The sequence below is a fragment of the Cygnus atratus genome, chromosome 12 (genome assembly GCF_013377495.2).
Source record: "Cygnus atratus isolate AKBS03 ecotype Queensland, Australia chromosome 12, CAtr_DNAZoo_HiC_assembly, whole genome shotgun sequence".
In the NCBI taxonomy this organism is placed as follows: Eukaryota; Metazoa; Chordata; class Aves; order Anseriformes; family Anatidae; genus Cygnus; species Cygnus atratus.
In genome coordinates this window covers 13385381-13404717 of record NC_066373.1, presented here as the reverse complement: position 1 = coordinate 13404717, position 19337 = coordinate 13385381, and the positions used below count along the sequence as shown (strand labels likewise).

The following is a 19337-nucleotide window of genomic DNA, read 5'->3' as shown; positions in this document are numbered from 1 at the left end:
TCGTGGTGTTAAGACAAGAGCAGGGGCCCTGTGCTCAGGTCCTGCAGGCTTTGCAGAGCTGCTCTCCATCACGCACACCCGGATCCTGTGAACTATTTACTTGCAGCTTTCTCTTGGGCTTGTGGGAGTAGAGCACACAGCACCCCAAGGAGCTGGGCTGTCACCTCCCAGCACAACACGTGGCATCGTGTGCTGCTTGTCACATCGGCTGCCTTTCCCAGGTGCTGCATCCTTTATCCAGCACTGTCCCAGTCCCAGCAGCTCGCAGGGTGTGCGACCTAGCCCAGGAGGTGCCGAGGTCGTGTCGAGGACTGGCAGCTCTTTGAAGGAGGCCAGCACGGGGTGTTTTTTCCCCCAGGATGCATTTTTGCCGTGCTGTGCCTCCTCAGCTGTGTGCCTGCTGTTCCTCCCGGTGACTCAGGGACCGTGCTATGGGATGATGAGCAGTGGTGGGCGGCTGAGCCGGGTGGTGCGGCACGCACAAACAGGCTGCGGGGTTGTACTCAGCTCAGCCCGTGGCTCAGGGTGGGCTCCGTGGGGAATTCTGTCTAATTGCTGTGTGGAGACGCCGAGTTTGTCCTGCTGGAGGAAATCCATGCACACAGAGCAACCTTTGGGGGGTGATCGCTGCATGACGCGGCTGTTAGGGGCTGTGAGTGGGCGGTGTGTTTGGGATGGCTGGAGTTGGGATGGCAACGTAGCAGGGCTTTTGTTTCTTCCGGAACTGCTTTTCCCACCAGCTCCTTTCCAATCCGATCAGCAAGTACTTCTGAATATTCATAATGTGGGATTTGTCTCTGTTCACACGACTGCCACCAGGCTGAAAGGTGTGTGCCCGTGCAGAGGGGGAGATGGGGTTAATCTGTTCTACGCTGGCAGCACGGGGCTGAGCAGGACGTGTTTAGTGCCAGCATTAATTCTTGTGTCTGAACGTGCCTTTTCCATTGTATTTACTGTCTGCGAAGAAGGTGGAAGAACAGTTTCCCTTCCCTAACAGCTTCTCTACAGACAGTGATTCCCTGTCAGCAGGGGACGCGTGTGCGCTGGGTCTGTGCGAGTGGGATTTCAGGGTACTGATGCCTCTGGGCTGAACAAATAACTCCGCTGTGCTTTCCTCCCTGCCAGTGTTTGGAGCAGTGATCCAGCTGGCTTTGCGTGTGCTGGGGTCCAGCAGGAATCCTGCAGCCGGCTCCTGCCAGGAAGGAGCTTTGGGGCTGCCGGCTCGCGTGCCATCGCCCCAGCTGCCAGCTTTGGTGCCGGACTCACTGCAGGAGCTGCTGGCTTCAGTGGGTAGGAGGCAGCAGCTCTTGGCCTGAATTTTAACAAGGCAGGTCCTGCGACCGGTGAGGCTTTCAGCAAAGGGGCCTGATGCTGGGCTGACCAAGCCGTGAGTCAGGCTGCCTCCTTCGGGTCTTCATTCTCCGCAGATCGGGCCCCAGGGCCCAGGAGAGGCTTATGGATTTGTTATTGAAGGGAGCAAAATTGTTAGCTTGGCAAACCAGGGTAACCTCATTAAGAGCCACTGAAAGCGTGAAAAGCGTCTTGCTGGAGGCAGGGCAGTGCAGAGGAGGGGGCTAAAGTACCCGGGGTTTCCAACAATTAATTAATTATTGAGTGGTTTTCTGGAGATTCTTTCTCGTGATTGTAATTCATTCCCTATTGTAGGTGCCATATAGATTTATAATTATGTTTTTAAGTTCAATATTTTAGACCCTGAGGGCCTCAAACAAAAACTAACTGGAAAATGAGAGCACGTTTCAGCATCCTGCCTTGTCGGAGCTCTCCCTCTCATTCCCCAGCCCTGCGCCAGGCTCCCTGCTCCGGCGTGGGTTGCAGATGTGGCCAAGCCCGCGTGCCGTGGGTGGCAGAACAGCTGTCGCAGAAGAGCTGCCTCACTGCCCAGCAAATGAGGACATCAAGAGCCCAATTAAGAGGCTGGAGTTGCCCCCCCGGTGACCTGAGCAGAGCATTCAGTAGTTTGGAGTGGGGCTGGCCTGTTTGAATGAATAAGCGCTCCTGTTCGTGCAGAACAATTCCTTCCCCCAGCTCTAATTAGCTGCTCCTTTCCTTTTTTCTTCTGTGAGTATAGAGGGGCTGTAATTGCAATGAAGTCTCAACAAGGTGGAAGTTCAGCTTGCAGCTGACGGAGGTGATCTTTGTGCAGGTGGTGTGCTCAGCAGACCGGCTCTTAGGCCTGTTTTCCGCGTTTCCTTGCTGGATCTTTGGTTTTGCTGTTGTCAGTTTGGCTCTGCCTTACTCTGGTTTGTCTGTTTCCTCCAACAGAGTGACTAAAGAAGTGGACTCAACCTCAAAAGAAGCGAAATCTTTCCTGAAGCAGCAAGAAAAGTGGCAGTCGTCAGCTCCAGCTTCCCTCCCAACAGTCTCTGGGTGAGTTTGTGGCTTCTCTGCCCAGTAAGGACCTTTAGCAAGAGACATGGCACTCCGGTCAGTATTGCAGGCTCTGCCCTGTGATGTTTAAGCTATTGGACATTTGTTTTCTGCAGGATTTCGGTGGGAGCAGAACTAAGCCTGGAAGGTGTGATGATTTGTGGGGAGGGAAGCGGGGGAAGCGAGCCGTGAGTCCCAGTGACTCACTTCATAGGTGCAGACTTGAATTTCTCAATCCTCGTAAATCCTTCATCCCAGTAAGGAAATGTTGTTTTGAGTGTCTTGAGCAGCATGATGGAACTGGAGGTAGCCCAGGAACATGCCTGAGGTTGCCTGCAGTTCCTTTGAAAGCAGCTTCCATGGACCATAAAAAGCCACAACGGGCTGGGCTGTGACTTATAAACTTTGGGGGATTGAATGAGACATGTTTCTGCCTCTCCGATGTTCTCTAATATCATTGCAGTGTGGATTTGATGCTTCTTGTTCGAGCTCTGGCACATAATTCCGAGATTATTCTGCTGCTTGTCAGAGATACAGAGGGGTCAGGTCTGGGCCTCTGACGTGTCACTGTGTGCTTCTTGGTGAGCTTGGGAGATGGCGAGCTTCTCGGGAGTGGAGGAGCTGCCCCTCTCCCAACAATGATTTTTATTAAGTCAGTCACTTGCATTTATATCTGAAAGACATGAGCTGGGTGTGAGCTGGTCACGCAGAAACAAGGCCCGTCAAATACGTACATTGTCCTTCCCATCTGCTGCAGAGCCATTCTCCAGCGTGATTTAAGGCTGCCGTTCCCTGAGAGAGGGCCTGATTCACTCCCCGCAGCTGGATTGTCACTCGTGCCTCCAGCTCGTAGCTACATCAGGGTACCGAGAGCGCAGCGTGCAGCGTGTGCGTGACTTAGCAGCTGCTGTTCCTGAGATGAATGAACAAATAGATGAGCGTAGCTTGGCTGCTGCTCTCCGTGCCACACGACGGTTTGTCCCTGCAGAGCTCGCCGGTTTTAACCTAAGTGGCGTGGGGGCGTTGTGCTGGAGAGCCTTGCGTTGGGTTGGATCGGTGTTCCTGCTTCGTTTTGGCCAGCCACAGAGGGGGTGCGGGCGGCAGCTCCTTGCCCTGCAGGCTGCTGGCGCTCCTGTCTCTCCAAACCCCTCTCAGTGCCCCCGGCGATCTCCCCGCTGCTCTAAGTGTGGGCAGGTTCTGTGGCTCGCTTGGAGAGCCCTTATTAGCCTTAATTAGGCTGTCATTCAGCTTGCCAGCGCCTGGTGTCACCGTGACTGTCGCTTGCCCAGAATATGAGGCTGCCTGGCTTGCTCAGGGCTGTGGATCTCGCCTTCCTTCCAAGCAGCCAGCCCTGCTGCTGAATATGCTGTAATGGGATGGTGGCACTATGGCAGAGGCGTCACCTCGGTGTGAGGAGCCCAGCAGTGCTCTTGAAGGTATAACAGGTGACTCTGGGGCAGCCTGGCCAGCGTGTGCCCTCCATCTGGAAGTTTTCCACCTTAAAATAGTACCCGAGGCTGGTCTCTGAGCCTGCCAGAAAACACGATGCCTCCACAGGACTTAGGGGATGCTTCCAGCTGGGAAGCTAACCGGGGTATTTCCAGGTGAGAAAATTCTTGCCAGGCTTGCGGTGCTCTTTAAAGCCAACTGCAGGTCCCGTGTGTTAATAAAATTGCACAGGTTTTAGATGCTGAGCTATCATCCAAGCCCTGACTTTGCTCCCCTTGAAGCTGCAAGCCCTGGTGGGGGGAAGGACAGAGCCCAGCGTGTCCTGGTGGTTCTTCACTGGTGTCCTTGGGCTACGTGCAGTACAGATGTGGGAGGATGGGCTGCATTTCTCCCTTGTGCATTGAGCGAGAGTCCCCGTCAGGGTCAGCATCACCAGAAGGCACTGCAATGCACATAATTTGTGATCCTGGATGTGCCTGTGGACATCCACTGTTCAGTGAGCCGATGTCAGCCTCCAGGAGCTTTATGTCAGCCGTAATAAAACAAGAAAGTAAATAAACCTTGCCCTGCGTACAGGGGGTTGAGCAGCTCAGAGTTGCTTCCCCATGTGGCTTTTCCTCCTTTACCTTGCAAGCAGCTCGCATTATTTCTGGATGCACCCAGCCTGCCCTGTATTTATTGAATTTCCTTTCTCTAAACAGGCAGAAGTAATCCAGGAAAGCAGCGGTCACAAAACCAAACATCCGGTGCTGCATCCCCGCGTTGCAAACCCTCGCAGCTAACTGGTCCAGGGCAGGGATGTTTGGGGCTGAAAGTGCATTTCCTGGATGTGTTTAACGGCCATACCGGATGCGCTATAAAAAGCCGGAGTCGTGCTCGTAAAGGACACGGGGGTGGCTGGAAGGGAACAAGTTAAACACTTGGCTGTAATTAAAGCCAGGAGTACAAAACATCCCACCCAGTTCTCGCGGCAGGCTTTGCTAGAGAGGTCAGAAGCCCTCGTTTCCCAGGGCCTCGGTGGTTTCCCAGCCTCCCGACGATTCCCATCGTGTCCTCCCGTGGCACTCAGCTCTCGGAGCACTGTGGCAGCTGGGCTGGGTTTGGCAGCGGGGTTTGGGGCTGGTGATGGGTTCCAGCCCCGTTCCCATGCTGCTGGTAGATGGCATCAGCTAGATGTGATGAGGGGATCCCCTGATCGCTTCTCATCTGCTGTCACAAAATATTGGTGGATGACTCCTGGCGTTCACAAACCTTCTTGCCTGTGTGTGTCTTAGGGCCTGTTTCCTAACCTTGTCATCACTACTGAGCATTTTGGAGGCAGCAAAAGCAGCTCTTGGCCATCAGCGTGTGACCCAACAGCTCGACGGGCAGCCCTGGTGCTCCGAGAGCTGCTTCCTGCTGCCAGTAATCCGATTTTGCAACACCCTGCCATAGCTGGAGGACGTTAAAGCAAACGAAAGCCTCCACGCAGCTTACTGCAAAATGGCTGTGTGCAGGTACGTGTGTGTGTGTGACACTAGGAGGAGGGTGAGCGAGGGCTGGGAGGCACCCACGGAGGTTTGGGTCCTCCTGCTCAGTCCTTGCTGCTTTTCGAAGCACAGCGACCTCCCCTAGGGAATGGGGGTTCTGTGGCAATCACGAAAATGTGTGAGATGAAAGGGAAAAAGTGCTGCTGGTGGATCTTATTTGAGATCCCCCTCTAGGCAGCTGTTTCTACATGGCCTGAACAGGAGCCAGGATGAAAAAGGGAGGTTTTGCACTGGCTTTGTTCTCGCGTTCGCTCGTTACCAAAGCGGCTTGTAATTAAACGTGGACTTGCTCGCTCAGCCCAGCTGTTGCTTCTCTGTTTGATCCTGCCTGGAATTACAGCGGTGGATGCGTGACCTCCCGGGCCTCTTCACGCCTTGCAGGCTGGTAGAAACGCAGGGTGAAATCCGACTTGGAAGCGAGCAGCGCTGCTCCCATGGCTTTCGGTAGGTTCCGTGCTTGCTGACCCCAGGGCTGAGCTTGGTCCATGAGGGTTTGGACTTCAGCGCAAGACCTGGCAGCAGGAGAAGAGTGCAAGAGAGCTCTGACCCAGAGACAAATGCTTGCCCTGAGCAATGAGAGCAAGATAACCTTCCAGCCTCTTCGCCGTGAGTGCTTTTCTCCCCTAGTCTCCAACAGAGCAGCTCACGTAGGCTGGCCATTAAATGGTGTGAAAAGCTTCAGGGCTTTGCTTTTGGAAGTCATTTACTCTGCGGTGTGCTACTGTTGGAGCAGGGGGATTTCGGCAGGAAGACATCTGTGTGCGGCTTCTCTCCCAGCTCAAGTGCGGGAGGACAAATGGCGGCAGTCCTGGTGGGAGGATACGGACGGGTCAGCTCCTTGCGCTGTCCTTGGAGGACCTTGAGCCCGTTTGCAGCATCTGACTCGTTAATGTGATTTGGAAGCTATGCTTCCCCTCGAGCCTGATTTGCTTCTAGAGGCTGCTTTGCATCCAAAGCTTTTCTTGCAAAAGATTCTCTTTCTGCGTGACCTGGTTGGAGCTAATTGGGTCCCTTTGCTGCTATGTCTAACACGGGTTCCTTGGGATCTTAAACAGGCACTGGTGAGGCAGGCACAGGCTCTTCAGGTTTTGTGAACCTCAGATGATCCTGAGCCAGTGCTGCAGCACTCGTGCCTCCGGGGAGCAGCTTCATTTCACAGCAGCCCCTGAGGCCTTTTTCCTTCAGAAAGCAGGAGTTTGCATTCCAATTCCAGCTCAGCACCAACTGGTTATTTAGCTAAAACTTGCACGTTTTACATGTACGGGCTGAACGAAGATGCAAATAAAGCAAATAATCAAGAACTTCTGGGTAGCTGGAGGTGGTGTTTTTTTTTTTTTTTAAATAGTCACTGAAGCAGTGGAATAGCTCTGTTCTTGGTAGGGATTTCAGTCATCAGCTTCCTCCTGCGCTTCCCTTGCTGTGCTCCAGAGAGTGCTGTTCTCTCAGACGGAGAAGTCCCAGCCCCTTGCACAGCAGCCAAACGTCTGGACGTGAGTAGTACATGACATATTTCTCTGTGCACAGCAGGATGAACCAGCCAGGGGCAATATTCGTGTGCCCTAGAGCTAGGTCCACTTATTTCCTGTTCATACACTTTGGTTGTGAAAAATGAAATGTGGCGGTAGCTGATCCAAGTGAGCAATTTCTCTTTAGGTCTTAAATCCTTTTTTTGTTTTAATTATTCCTTGTTAGTGTCTGTCCACTGGTTCATGCAAATCCACTCTCTGAATCAATGCAGTAATGAGGCTGTGTGCTTTTTTGGAGTATCCTGGCCTATTTGCAAGGTGGACTGGGATTAATTACCCCATGGGGATCGGTGTGGCAAGGTGCTTGCACGTGCAGGGAAAGGGAAGTTTGGAAATTTGGAAAACAATGGCTGGTTCGGTGTGGAAGAGAAGGGTCTTCATCCTCCTCCACAAAACGACGCCGATTGCCACACTTGTAGGTTACGATTGCCAAACAGCCTCACCCTCTGGGATCTCGTGGAGCAAGTCTCGTACCCGATGTCCCAGACCGAAAGTGAAACGTGCGCTACACATCCTCCTCGCAAATAGTTTCCCAGGAGCAATCTGTGCTCGTTCTCAGGCAGAATGAGTCAACATCTTCTGCCCCGGCCTCTGGTTTACAGCAGAAATGAATGAGATTTTTAGCTCCAGCCCCTGCTGTCCTGCAGCCTTGGTATGCCAGCACGTGTGCGGTTGCTTTTGCTCGGGGCAGTGGCATGGCGTTGGAAAAGAAAAGTCCAGTGGTGCCTGTATGGCTCCGTGCCGTGCTTCGGTCCTCTGTCGTGATGTGGCTGGGCTGAATCCCCGGGCTGGACTAACTGGGATCAGCTGTTTCTTTTTTCCAGCCTTGCTGGAGGTTCAGCAGAAAGGAATGTCAGCTATTTGAGGACTTAGACTCTCTAAAGCATCTGTCTTATAAAATACAAACAACCCCCCACCAGACCGGGGCCTTTGATAGTTCCCCAATGAAAGTCGTGGGGCCGTTTTCCCTTAGGGCAGCACAGGTTTTATGAGGCTTATTTTCATTTGCTTTCATCTCTTAGATCACGAGCATTTCTCCTTCTCCCTCAGTGAAAATGATTGAGGAAATTAACTGCTAATGGTGAACGAAGCCAGCTGTATTTGTATTCCAGGCCCCTTGCAAGGTTACGGAGGGAAGCCCCTGCACCTTTCCGTGTTAGCTGTGGTCTGGCTGCAATGAGGTGAGAGGGGAAGCCTTTTTTTAAGGTTAAAGCTTGGGACTGGAGGTGGATGTGAAGGGCTCCTGTTCCCAGCTGTGCCATGGCTTGGGGGGGGAGCCTACCAAGCAGATTGTTTCCACTCCTGCCTTATTTTGCTTTTATCGTGCCTCCTTGTGCATGAACTGAGCTGCACCGCGTCCCTCCGGCGTCTCCCCCATAGCAGATGCTTGTGTTGGTTACATCAGCTTGCTTTCCCACACTCGCCTTCCTCGCTTTTTCCCATGTCAACAAAAAAAAAAAAGTGCAGCTGAACCGTTCTTCATTAAAAATGAGCCAGCTAAGTGAGGCTGGAGGGGCAGTCAGTGACGGGGGGCACCCTGCTTTCGGGCAGTCCTGCTGGTGGCTTCATTCACGGAAAATCCCGTACCGATGGCTCCATTCATGGAAAATCAGCACAGCAATATTTTCCAGCGGGTTTGTTAGCCAAAACTTTGATCTGCTGCTGGGTTTTGTCAGCCTCGTGCAGGGCTAGGCTTAGAAAACAGGCAAGCCCAGGCTGGCTCGCTGGAGATCAAGACGTGAAGTCGAGCAATTAGGATTAAATGGGAACCGACTAAAATGCTGGCTTTCTGTCTTAAAGGAGATGTTGGTGCGAATCTGAGCTCTCGAAGGGAGCGATAAGCCCTCCAGTTGGCAGCACTCTCTACAACTGTTCCTCTGTTTGTTTCCAGAGCGATCCCTGAGCAAGCGTGGCCGTGCCAGCCAGGGGGGTTTCCTCCTCCGGGTTCTGGTTAGCGGGGCCGGCTTGCACTTCAGCTCTTGCAGTCCTGGTGTGGAGGTGAGGAAGCTCCCAGACTTTCACTCCCCTTATTCCTGTCTGCAACCCAGAGCCTCGAGTATTTGGTGCACAAGCTGAACAGAAAGGGCACCTTGAACAAGCTGCAGGCTGTCTGGGGCTCTCCGGAGTGCTCTAATCCGCTCTGCCAAGCCGTGGAGTGCTTCATTTCCCTATCTGCAGAGTTTCAAAGCCTTCCTGGTGTGTTGGGTTGCTGCCTGGTTGGCTTCACCCCAGAGCCCTCGACGCTGCGCTCTGCAGAGCGAGCACAGTCCTGGGGGCACCGAGGGACCCCCTGCCCGGGCTGATAACGGGGCTGGGCTTTCTCCAGGTGCCCAAGGACGCTGGTTCTCCCCAGGGCAGGGAGCCGAGGAACCTGATCTATTTAATATTTCTGCTGGAGACCACTCGATTTTCTGGGAATCCCCGAGAAAGATGCATTTTGTGCCCTCTCTTTTTGGTCTTCTCCTAGCATCTCCCACCGGTTATTGGCAAAGGTAGATAAAGGACTCTTTGACCTGCTCCCGGGCAGCAGCTTTGATGCCCTTTTGGGAGCTGCACTCCAGTGCTGTTGCTGTAAGCCCCCAGGCAGCCGGTGGACAATGCAGCCGTCTGTTCATCGCCAACCCGCCTGGGCTGAGAACAATGATGGTATTTCTTGAAGTAACAAGTCCTGGGCATGTGCAGTGTTGGACTGTGGCACGATTATTTTTTTCTTTAAGCTTCAGGAAGGCCTGAGAGCAGCAGGCCGGGTTGGAACAGCCCCGAATGCAAGTGTAGGAGAAATTTCCACCTTTCTGATCGCTGGAAAACCCGGGGTGAAAGCAAATGGCTGGTGTTCAGGTGCTGCCTGTCGTGCCTTGTGGTTGAGTAAGCACACGGCGTGCGTCACCGCTGTGCGTGCTGTTAGGAGGTAGGTTGGACGCCTGCTCAACAGCAAGGAGGGGGTTAAAGCCAACCTGCAGCAGGGGCTGGCTGATTGCAGCTCGTGGCTTTCCTAAAGCCGGTGGGAATTCAGCCGAAGGCTTCGTCTCCCCCTACCCGCTTCCTGCTGCTAGAGGCAGGCGAACCTTCCTGGCTCCCCAGGAGCCGCCGCGGCCAGCACGGCGACGCGTTGCAGAAAAGCAGAGGCGTAAGCAAATGAAAGATGAGATTATTAAACTTTCTTGGGAGAGCACCGAAAGAGTCATTTTCTGGCGTGGCCATGCTGTTTCCTTCCAGGATGGCTGCTACGCAGCGTGCCTGCCTCTTCATCTGTGACCTGCAGATTTCTCCTCGCAGGAAGCCTGGCGAAGCAGCTGGTGCGCATGATATCGCTGACTCCCCAGAGACGGGTACGCAGGGACGTCCTTGGCTTTGCCATACCCTCAGGATGACGCACGGCAAGTTGTTTAGGCCAGAACCCACAAAGGTGTTTAGGCTCTTAATCCTGTCCCTCACTGAAATCCAAGGGGGGTTCAGGTGCTTTTTTGTGGATCTTGCCCCAGGATTTGTGACATCTGAAGTGAAGTGATGTACGGCCGGTATGCTGCTGTGCCAATACACGTGTGAATTCCCGGAGGTGGAGGCTCCTTTGTGCAGCACCTGGCACGCTGCTCTGCGCCGGGCCACAACAGCTCCTGCAGCATTGACCCCGCTGGCAGGGTCTCCATCCTGCTCTGTAACTCACGTTTTACATTAGAGAATTGCTAAACAGACAGTGCAGGGCCTCTTGTGCAGCGTTCGCTTTAAGCTCGGCACCATCGTGGTGTTTTTCCTAATGTGTAAAATCCCTTTTCCCTCCCTGCTGTTTGCAATAACCCTTTGGAAAGCTGGACTGGCTCTCTGCTGGCTCTCCGCTTCCTCTCCGCTCACACGCGCTCACTGGAGAGCCTCGCCAGCAGTGTTTGGCTGTTTGCGTTGTGGGGGATTTTTTTTCCTACTTTCCGAAGTCAAAGGAGAGTGTGTAGCATTTGTTTTGGAAACAAAACAACTTGTAGAGAATTACATGGCCTCTGCAAAGGGATCAGTGCAAGACAGGTCGTGTGCTTCGGGCTGGCTATGGAGACTGTACGTGATAGCTGTCTCCTCCCTTGCTTTAGGGTTTTGTGGCTGTTGTGTTTAGCAGGGGCTCTTACACCCAAACCGAAGTGCTGTGACTGCAGGGCAAAGTATGGACTGTTAACGGGGGCAGAGTATCTGCACACAGACAAATGTGTAGGGGTTTTCCTACTAGCTCTTCTCCAAAGCGTTCAGGAGTAAAGGTGATGGTAAATGTTAATTTAAATATTTAAATTAATTATTTTATTTATTTAATATTTAATTAATAATTAAATTATTTAAATATTAATTTACCATCAGCTCTGTGTCAGAGGGATGCTGACTCTCTTCAACTTTCTTTGTTACAAATACCTCCTGGAAAAAAAAAAGCCTCCTGTCTCCTTCCTTTAGCAATAGGGGAGCTGGCTGGGAAGCAAACAGCACTGCCATTACGAGGAGCACTACCCTGCCTTCACTTGGTGCTTGTCCTTGTGTCCCAGGGAGCAGGGACCCCTCAGTCAGCTTCGATTCCTTCCTGCTCTGCGTTGTGCCAGGTGTCCGTGCTGCATGGTCCTCGGCTGCTGAAGTCACCTGTAATGAATGTCCAGTCTGATGCCCGTAAGCAAATACACAAATGTCCTCTTTGGCTGTGGGATTTCTGGCCATACTCTTCCTTTAGGAGGCGGTGAGATCATATTGGCAGGACCCAGACCGTAAATCCACATGGGCTCTGCCCCAGGCCGGGAAAAACCTGGAGTGCGGCAGCATCCTGGGGCTGCAAACCCCGGCAGAAGTTGGCACGTTCCCTACACGCGCTCGTCTTTGTGCCAGAGCTGCTGCTTTGTCTGCTGCGGGATGAGCTGGGGAGGGGCTGGATATCAGCCACTGCAGCTATGAAGCCTCAAGTCTTTGCATCAAACTTACAAACAAAGCATCCTGGGGTGGTCCTGGAAACTCCCAAGTAATTCTCCGTGCAGGATTCCCAAAGCAAAGCCTTCAGTTGTCTTCAATCTCTCTTGCCCCGCTTTTCCTCCCCATTCCACACCTCCTGTGCTGTGGGCAAGCCCCAGGGGCAGAGCCCTGGCAGCGCGAGCCCAGTCGGCTTCCAGCAGTCAGATTCCCAGGCAGACACCAAGGTTTGAGGGTGCCGTAGGTCACAGCTACGTGTAGTTAGTACACAGAGGAAAATCTGCATATTGTGAAGGGGTTTTTACTGTCTGCGCTATAAGAAGAGGAGGAAGATCTTAGCCCCTTGTGCCGCTGGAAGCTCCAAGAGCTCAGGAGCTGGGGACTTGGTGGGCTCCATCCAAAACCCTGTCTGTGTCGGGATGGGGCCTGAATCAGCTCGTTTATTTTTTAGCCGGTACAAGTGCAGGGTCCCAAGTCACTCAGGAAGGTTATTTGGAGGCAGCTCCCTGCCTGGAATAAGAGGAGGGCTTTGAGTGCGGTCCAGTCCCATCCACGCTGGCAGACTAAACCATCGCAGACTTCTTTGCCTGAAGCAGCTTTGGACAGCGTGCACGGGACCACGGCGCCTTTACGAGCCCACCCTGGCTCCTTCTGCTGATCTGTGTTGAGGAGCAATGAGAAAAACACAAACCCTCGGCACCCTTTCTTTGCCTGTGCTTTGCAGGAGAGACTCCAGCACCATTCTCTTAAGCAACCGAGCCGAAATAGCGGGTTTTTGATATTTGCTGCTGGTTACTGGGATAGGTGGAAATGTTTGGCACTGTCCCGGTTGTGTACCCCGGAGATTTCAACTAAAATCTCTGCCAGGGTGAAGGCCAGCAATGCTCCTGAGTTCACCTGCCCCCAGCTCTGGCACGGCACGTTTCTCCCCGCTCACCCCTGTGCCAAACCTTTGTGTGCCCTCTGGTACAGGACTTCACCCAGTCTTCAGATGGAGGCCTCAAGAACCGAAGACTCCTTCCCTTTCTTTGAGAATAATTAACTGCAGCAGCTGATTGTTGAGCAAACTGTTTGAACCGGTTAAAAATACACCAGAACTTCCCAGAATCCGGCAAATTGGTTGAGCTCTGCTCCCGTGGCCTGGATTTAGATGTCACTAGGACGTGGCTGTGTTTATAGCTGCTTAATCAGAGTCTGCTGCTGCCCTCCCGCTCTCTCTAGGTCTGCCTTCCGGATCCGAGGATGCACGGTGGCTGATTTATGGCACTTCCCAGCTTAACCAAGGGCAAACTGCAGAGCCATATATCTGCGCGTGAGCGAGCTTTCTTCCTCGTACGTGGAGATAAGCGCCAGGGTGGGTACCAGCAGTCTGGCCAGTGCGTCAGTGCATCCGTTTCTGCGCGTGCACCTTGAGCCCGGGTTGTGCGTGTGTATTTTTTTTAAACTTTATTTGCCGTTGGTGATAAACCCGGAACCACGGCCTGTGCTGAAAGGAAAAGGGCCTGTTGATTTTAAATGCTGATACCAATACAACAGGGCTGTGGCTGTGACAGTCGGGGAAGCCTTCAAGCATTAGCTCAGAGCTTTTGCTGAATGCCACAGGGATCTCGGTGTTGTGCAAAATAAAGTGCTAACTTCCTTCAGATGCAGGAATAATGGACGGGGTCCTCTTGGGTGCACGGGCTGTGGAATTGTAGGGCTGGGAATGGGAACAGAAAGATACAGGAAAGAATGAGTCTTAGGAAAAGGCTCCCTGGCAGAGAGTTTCTTATTTACTTTGATTTGTGATGTAACTGAAAAGAAAGCAGCTGCCCAGAAATCCAGGCGCCTATGGATTGATTGCTGTAGAGGAAAAGGTGAAGACCCTGTTCCTCGGAAATGCTCAGGCGTGGCGAGTTGGATGTGGTAGGTCGTTGTAATCGCAGTGCCTCTGTTCTGAGAGGACTGCATGGTTCTGCCGTGGGCTCCTCGTCAGCTAATCAAGCCCAGCGGTCGTCCAGAAGGCATGATAAGGGCTGAGAAACTCCCTGTAAAACAGCTTCCAGCACTAAGCTCATCTGTCCCGTCCTTTTAGGACTCAGAGCCACAGGCAGCATTGATCTGCAGTGAGAACACTTGGGGTTTCTCGCCCCGTCTCCAGCATGGGACCCCTCGTGTGGTTTGTGCGTGCCATGGAGCCCGCGGAGCATACCTGCTGCTTCTTGGAGGGCTCATAAGCAGAGGCATGGCTCTCTGCAGGCTGCTTCCAAACCTGTGCTGCTCCGTGCCTTGCCGTGCCAGCTCCAACCAGCTCTCCCAGAGCAGGATTTGCTGGGCAGCGCCTGCTTCCTCCAGGATTGCAGCCCCCTTCCTCCCCTGCTGAAGACAGAGAGATGCTTGGTGGTTATTTAACTTCTGCAGGCTGTTCCAGCCTAGGGTATAGCTTCTACTGGGAGGAATATTGGAAATATGGGCACTGTTGAGGCGGGCAGCAGAGGCTGGGGCTCATCTGGGCAGGGTGAAGCTGTGCAGGAGAGGACCCACCTCTGGTCCTGTGCCAGAGAGGTCTCAGCACCTCGAGCATCGGGCGGGAGCACGTAGTCAGGGGTTGGTGTGCACATGCTGCGGGTAGGGCAGGAGCCCCTTAGTTGGTGGGAGGGAAGAGAAAAGAGCTATAAAGCTTTTTCATAATCTCAAGCCATGCTGTGTTGGGGGCTGAAATCAAGCTGAAATTTCACTTAATGTGGAAGGACTAAATGAGAGGAAGTGGATTTTCTCTGCCAGCTCCTTTTATTTAAATGTAAAAGTTTATCCTGGCTTCTTGCACAAGATGCTGCAGACAGAGCGGATCTGTGCATGACACCTCTTCCAGGCTGTGGCTGCTTTGCAAGATCCGACTTGTGGCTACTGTGGCCCTGCTGTCCCCTCGCACCGTGCTGTGCTTGTTGCATCTTCTGCAGGGCTGTGTCAGAGTGCTCGGCTGCAGCTCACCAGGTGAGGATGTGAACGCTGACGGCCAGCACCGCGTGCCAGGGCAGCTCTGGGGCAGCTGAGCACTGGAGCCGGGGAGAAGGAACTGCATCCAGTCTCAGCTAAGGATGTTCATCATTCCCAAGTGAGCCTGATTTCCAGAGGCAGGGAAGCCACTGCAGGAAGGATCACTTTGTGCTTGAACGTGCATTTTTCCCTACAAGCTCTTAGGGAGGGCTGGGGTTAGATGGGAGGTTTGTACAACGGGTGCCTTGCAGCCTCTCCTGTTCCACAAGCTGCTCTGCATGCACATTTGTTCTGGGGACTATTTGGATGGCATCATCGTTTGTGGCTTAGAGTCGAGGGGAAAAAAACCAATTTTGTGTCCCAGTAGGGCATCTCTGCAGTCACCTGCATGCTAGTGTTGGTGGTCTCTGCTCACCCAGACCCTGTGGTAGCATTTCCCTCCTCTTTTTAATTAAAGAGGCTTCAGTTTCATACATTTCTTCCTGGATTTCCTTAAAGCTCTTATGTTCATCCCCTCCAAGCCAGTTCAGCTTTTCCTGGTAGATTACAGCCTGCTGGAAAACACAGAGCACATTGTGAAGCCTGAGGCAGAAGCTGACTCAGCAATCCTTCCCGTTTAGGCCACTGCTGTTCATGGAACAGGAGGTTAGGTTTAAAATACCCCTGCCAAAAATATTGCTGCTCTAACAGAACTGGTGCCCATTTTATTAGCTGTCATGGTGTCCTATAACTTAGGTTATGTGTTTTTTCTTCTTGAAGAATCTCAGCCTACTAGTGTCTTAACATAAACACTCTGGAAAAGAGGGTTTTCCTCTTATGTGCTGGAATAATTCTGGTTGTGTTATTTTTTTTCCATGGGAAGGGTTTGGGATTTCCTCTCCAGATCTCTGGAGAAAGGCTGTGTCCTAGGCACAGTTTGTGTTGTAGCTCGCAGTGGTGGTTGTGTCCTTAAAGGATTTAAACTCATGAAAGCTGGAGTCCTGGGAGATGGATGGGCATCGCTTATAGCATGAAAAGACTGTGTAGAGAAGGTGGCTTTGGAGGAGGTGGCCATGGAGCAGCGCTCCACGCGATGGCGGTGGGAACGGTGGGTGTGTCTCCTTCCCAGAAATATACCCAAGTGCCATTTTTCCACTTGGTGGGGATTAAAAAGTTGTGCAGGCTCAGCCTCGTTTCATTAATGGATTTAAAACAGGCTTTGGCAGAAAGCAGCCAAGCACATCAGGAATGGAACAGAAAATATTCCTCCCGAGTCCAAGAGCCTGAAAACTGCCTCTCGCACCAACTAGAGCAAGCGACAAATGCTGCTGTTGTTGTAATCTGAAATCTTTCTTCTCCCTCCCCCACATCCATCGTGTGCACGAGTGCTCAGGCTATTTATTAGCAAATTTAAAGCCCCAGGCTCAAGACTATTGTGGAATCGCCCTAGGACTGCTGAGCTGGAGGAGGGACGTGTTGCATTAAAAGGTACTTACTGAAGCAGCTGAATTTGGTTTCTTGATTGCCTTGGCTGCAACTCGAGGTGCTTATTCCCGTTTCCTCCCTTATTTCTTCCCCAGTCTGCTCTGCCTTTCTGACAGGTGATTATTATCTCTGAAAGAGCTGACAGCTCTGGTAGGCTCAAGTGCTGCTGGAGTCCTGACGCGCACAGGTTGGCTTTGGCTGTTTGGAAAGAAAGGTTGTAGAGAACTTGGGTGATGTGAAGTGTCTGCCCTCGTGGGAGCACCGAGCGCTGCCCAAACCCAGCAGGGGGATGCCTTTCTCCCGTGCTGGAAGACTGCAGGGATCTCGGACTACTTGCTCAGGATGCATTTCTCAGTTACGCCGTGTTCAAAGTTGGGATAACTCTGCCATGCAGCCTGCTACAGAACCTTGAGACCCGTTGATGGAAAGAGGTATATTCCACCATGATGAGTGTTTTGGAAGAAAATCTCATGTACGGTGTTTCAACAGCTATTACTAAGATGAAATGAATTTCACAAAGGGCCCCATTTTAACTCCTTAATGTTTGACAGAGACAAAATTATTTGTGGTTGCAGTAAGTTTGGAAGGGCCCTACCTCGTGCATCCAGGGGTCACTACTTCCATACAGAGCTAGAGCTGATCTATTGTGGTTTGGTACGGGTAGGTGTGAGCTATGAAAGTTGTTATTCTAACGTGCTGTGCCTCTGCTCGCTTCCCCGCCCTTAGACTGCATCTGTACGCTTCAAAATAGGAGGAGGAAGAGGGCAGAGAAAGAACAAAGGCTCGTCATACAAATGGAAGGAAACCAGGGAAACTCAGGAGGAAGTGGACAGTGCAAAATACAAAAAGATCCGGCTGCGCTGAACGCGTGGGGATGCCTTCGGCTGGGCATTCAGAGAGGCAGAGCTCAGGCCCTGCATTGTGGAGCTAAACTTTCCTTTGGGTCAGTAACCTATTGAGACACCTAACAATGTCCATTATGTACAGCAGCTTGTTTATGCCCGGTGCTGGAGCTTGCTACCTCTATTCACGTACAATAACACAATGTCCTCCTTGCGGAGGGGCCAGGCCCAGCTCTGTTTTGCTGTGCGGATGCTTGGTGCCTTCTCGGAGCAAGCACCTCGGTTGTGCTGTTACATCTTCCTCCTTGGTGGCAAGATGCCCAAGGAGAGCATCTGCTGATGAAAACACTATTTGTTCTTGGTTCACTGATAGCAAATGTCTCTTTATTTCCCCTCTGTCCTTCGAAGGAAAAGAAAAAAATGTAGCAGCAAGAGGTGGGTCGCTGCCTTCCCGGAGTTGTAGCGATTAAATCCGTCCCCTGAGGCAGCCTGGAGAGGTGAGGCCAGAAGTGTGCTGGGGCTTGGTGGCAGCAAAGATGGGGCACCGTGTGGACATGTTGCAGTCGTGCCCTTGCTGCAGAAGAGGTGGGGCTGTCAGCCCACGAGAGAGCTCGGCTTGGGTTTGCTCTGCAGCTGCAAAGAAGGCAGCTGGCCCAGGTTCAGCATACAAGGGAATCCCCCGAGAGGCTCCGTGCGCTCCCTGTGGGGCTCGGGGCGGCAGCTGCACGAGTGCCTGAGCTTGCTCCGTGCTGGAGATACCCACTGCGGCCGTGGGCAGCCCGAGGTTTTATCCTTGCTGCTTAGAAGCAGCTCCCAGCCCCAAAATACAGCACGAGTTGTCGGATCACGTGGCTGCACCGTCGCCCTGATGAATTTAAGAGGCAAAGTGCAGCTTTTGGGTTAGCAGGCATCGCGTAAGGTCGGGCTCGGCCTCAGCCCGCATTTTTCCGCAGGAGGACGTCACTCCCGGCCGAGGGAGGTGCTCTTCCTTTCATCCAGCCCACAGCGGAGCAGCTGTGAGCGGTGATTGAAAGCGCTCGAGCTCAAAATAACGCTTCGCTTCGCTGTGAGAGTAATTTGGTCGTTGGAGCAAGTCTGAGCAGGCGACGGCGCTTTCTCCTGGTGCTTAAAGGGAGAAGAGCGTTTTGGCAACTTGCTTCTTCGGGCGCACGCCCTTGTTTAACCAGCGCGTGTTCAGCCAGAGCCCCTTAGCAGCTTTTAAGACATTTCTTTAGGAAAATAAAAATGAATTCTGTGTATGCAGGGAAACATCTGTCATCCTTCTGAGCAGAAAACGCAGCGAGCGCCGTCCCCGAGCACGTGGGAGAGCCCCGGGTTCTCATTGCAGCTCTGCCAGTTCCTCACGGAGAACGGAGCTGGCTGCAGAAGGTGAGAGCAGTGGTTTAGCACCGCATCCAGAAAGTCAAGGGCTGCCTCTCTGAAGGCTCTTTGAAGCCGTGGACGTGTGTGCAGCGCATGACACACAAGGAGGGGTTTCGTTTGTGGTTGCACTCCGGAGGCTGTGCTGCTCTGCCAGTTGAGCCCTTTTAATTGCCCTAAGTTTAGCACCCAGAAAGCTGGGCTGCACCGACGCTGTCCTTGCAGTAAGAAGTGAGGAATGGAGCACTTAAATGGAAAAAAAAAAAAAAAAAAAAAAAAGTAGAAGCTACAACACAGCTAGATTATGTCGCTCTTGTCACTGCTTTTAATATTCCTCGCCAGGCACAGCGATCAAACTTGGTCGTTCTTAAGTGAAGTAACCCTCAGTCCTCGGCAGCTTCTGTCTGAGTACATGAAAGGGAGGAGGGAGCCCACAGCTGCTAAAAGCAGATCTCAATTACTTAGATTTCACTAGGTATTTAAAGATTAGGTCCGGGCGTGGAGGATGAAACAATTTTTTCTTTATCTTTTAATAAGAAAGTTGCATTTGCAGATAGGAGAAAGACCAAAGGCTGAAGCCTCTAACACGCTCCTCTCTTCCCTGCCGCTTCCTCGGAGTGGGGTGGGGTAGGGAATGTGTGGAGATCCTACAGGGAATAAAACCACGTCCCTCCTGGGCTCATGCTCACCACAGCCCTGCCCCAGTTCCCAAAATTGATGGGTAAGGATTTGTCGTGCCGGAGTTCTCATGACGTAGCCTTGCTCGCTATGTAGGAGACCGAGCGACGTACGTGGGAATTAAATATATGGGGCTCTGCGCACTGCAAATACGAACAACAAAGGGCAGGATGATCTCTTCT

At 52.5% G+C, this 19337-nt stretch overlaps 1 protein-coding gene across 1 annotated transcript in view; it reads left to right on the top strand.

Moving 5' to 3' along the window:
* Positions 1 to 19337, top strand: part of CFDP1 (craniofacial development protein 1) — a 54169-nt gene that overhangs the window by 14390 nt on the left and 20442 nt on the right. The window contains exon 5 of the mRNA XM_035543474.2: positions 2284 to 2388. Within this exon, the coding sequence (XP_035399367.1) occupies positions 2284 to 2388 (105 nt within the window). The remainder of the gene's footprint in view (positions 1 to 2283; positions 2389 to 19337) is intronic.